General features: G+C 38.5%; 1 protein-coding gene across 1 annotated transcript; it reads right to left on the reverse strand.

Moving 5' to 3' along the window:
• Positions 1-556: 556 nt before the first annotated feature.
• LOC108356829 (uncharacterized histidine-rich protein DDB_G0274557-like) lies at positions 557-1,006 on the reverse strand (the record flags this gene model as incomplete). Its single annotated transcript, XM_017607932.1, has 1 exon — positions 557-1,006. A coding segment is annotated over one exon (450 nt), but the record flags the coding sequence as incomplete, so codon positions are not given.
• Between the last annotated feature and the right edge of the window lie 373 nt (positions 1,007-1,379).

The following is a 1,379-nucleotide window of genomic DNA, read 5'->3' on the forward strand; positions in this document are numbered from 1 at the left end:
TGAATGTGCAAATTTACCAGTTTTTTTAATTATTGGGCTAACTTGATTAACCTTTGGATGTTCTATGTTACAGCAAAACCCAGAATATCAGGCTTACACGGAGACCACATATTTTACAATTTCAATTGCCTAAGAGTCAAGTCTAGTAAAAAAACTTTCAAACTTGATTTCCCAAAATTTTAGTTTTTACGCATTCATCATTCTGTCGTACGGGCGACGGTATGATATGTTAGGTTATGCTATGTTATGTTATGTTATGTTGCGTTATGTTATGTTATTTTATCTTAAGTTACGTTATGTTGTGTTTTATTATCTTTTGTTATGTTATAATATGCTACGAGCTAAGTTCAACTCCCCTCTATTCAGCTCACCCCAACTAATGCTATTTCACCTCACCTCACCTTCTCACCTCACTTCTAACCAACTTCACCAACTTATCTAAACTCACTTCACTTCATCTTAACTCAACTCATATATTTCAGTGGAAACTTAATTTTCTGTGTGAGCATAAGTCAAAGTTGATGCATTTATTATTCTAAGGAGGATCGGAAGTCGTCTAGAGTACTACTTGTAGAGTGACGTAATTTANGCCCACGCCCACGCCCACGCCCACTTCAGGTGTACCAATCGCTAGTGCAGCTGCTGGCAACTGTTGCGCTGTTTGTGTCTGTTGCAGGTGATTTTGATGGTGATTGATGGTGGCCTGTAGAATCGACGACGGTGGATGATGATTTTGCGGCATGTGATGGTGATGATGATGGTTGAGATGATGATGTTGATGATGGTTTTGTTTGAGACTGTGGTTGTGTTGATTTGCATGTTGATGTTGATGTAGATGTTGATGTTGATGTTGATACATGCTGTTATGCAAACTCATGCTTTCGTCTAGCTCTTGCTGCTCTTGTTGGTGCTGCGCCTGCTGCTGCTGCTCATGCTGGGTAACTAAATGATGCGAAAGACCGTGCGAACTACGCCACAAAGCGATGGCAATTTTGCTATAAAGCACCTGTGAAGCAAATATTTTCTTTTTTTTTAACAAATTTAATGAGATTGACAAAATTTATTACAAAGATTTAAGTACATATATAGGTGCGTAATTCATTCTATGCGCCAGTTGGATGTATGTGTTCGTGTGGGTGTGTGAGTTTAATGTATGTAGGCTAGACGAAGTCACTAAATTGAGCACGAAAATATTTCAAGCAAAAATTCACCAATGTACTTGATGTATATTTAAACACACTTACATACATGTATGCGTACCGTAATACAGCTATTACTTAAATTCTATTATCAGAATCACAGTTTAAAGAAGAAGCTCGCAGTTTCCGCGGCCGATGGCTTTAATGACAGCGCTCGTCGTAATAAGCCGCAGGCGACTT

This window comes from Rhagoletis zephyria, unplaced genomic scaffold (assembly GCF_001687245.7).
Source record: "Rhagoletis zephyria isolate East Lansing unplaced genomic scaffold, Rhagoletis_zephyria_1.1 Rzeph_scaffold_65951, whole genome shotgun sequence".
Lineage (NCBI taxonomy): Eukaryota > Metazoa > Arthropoda > Insecta > Diptera > Tephritidae > Rhagoletis > Rhagoletis zephyria.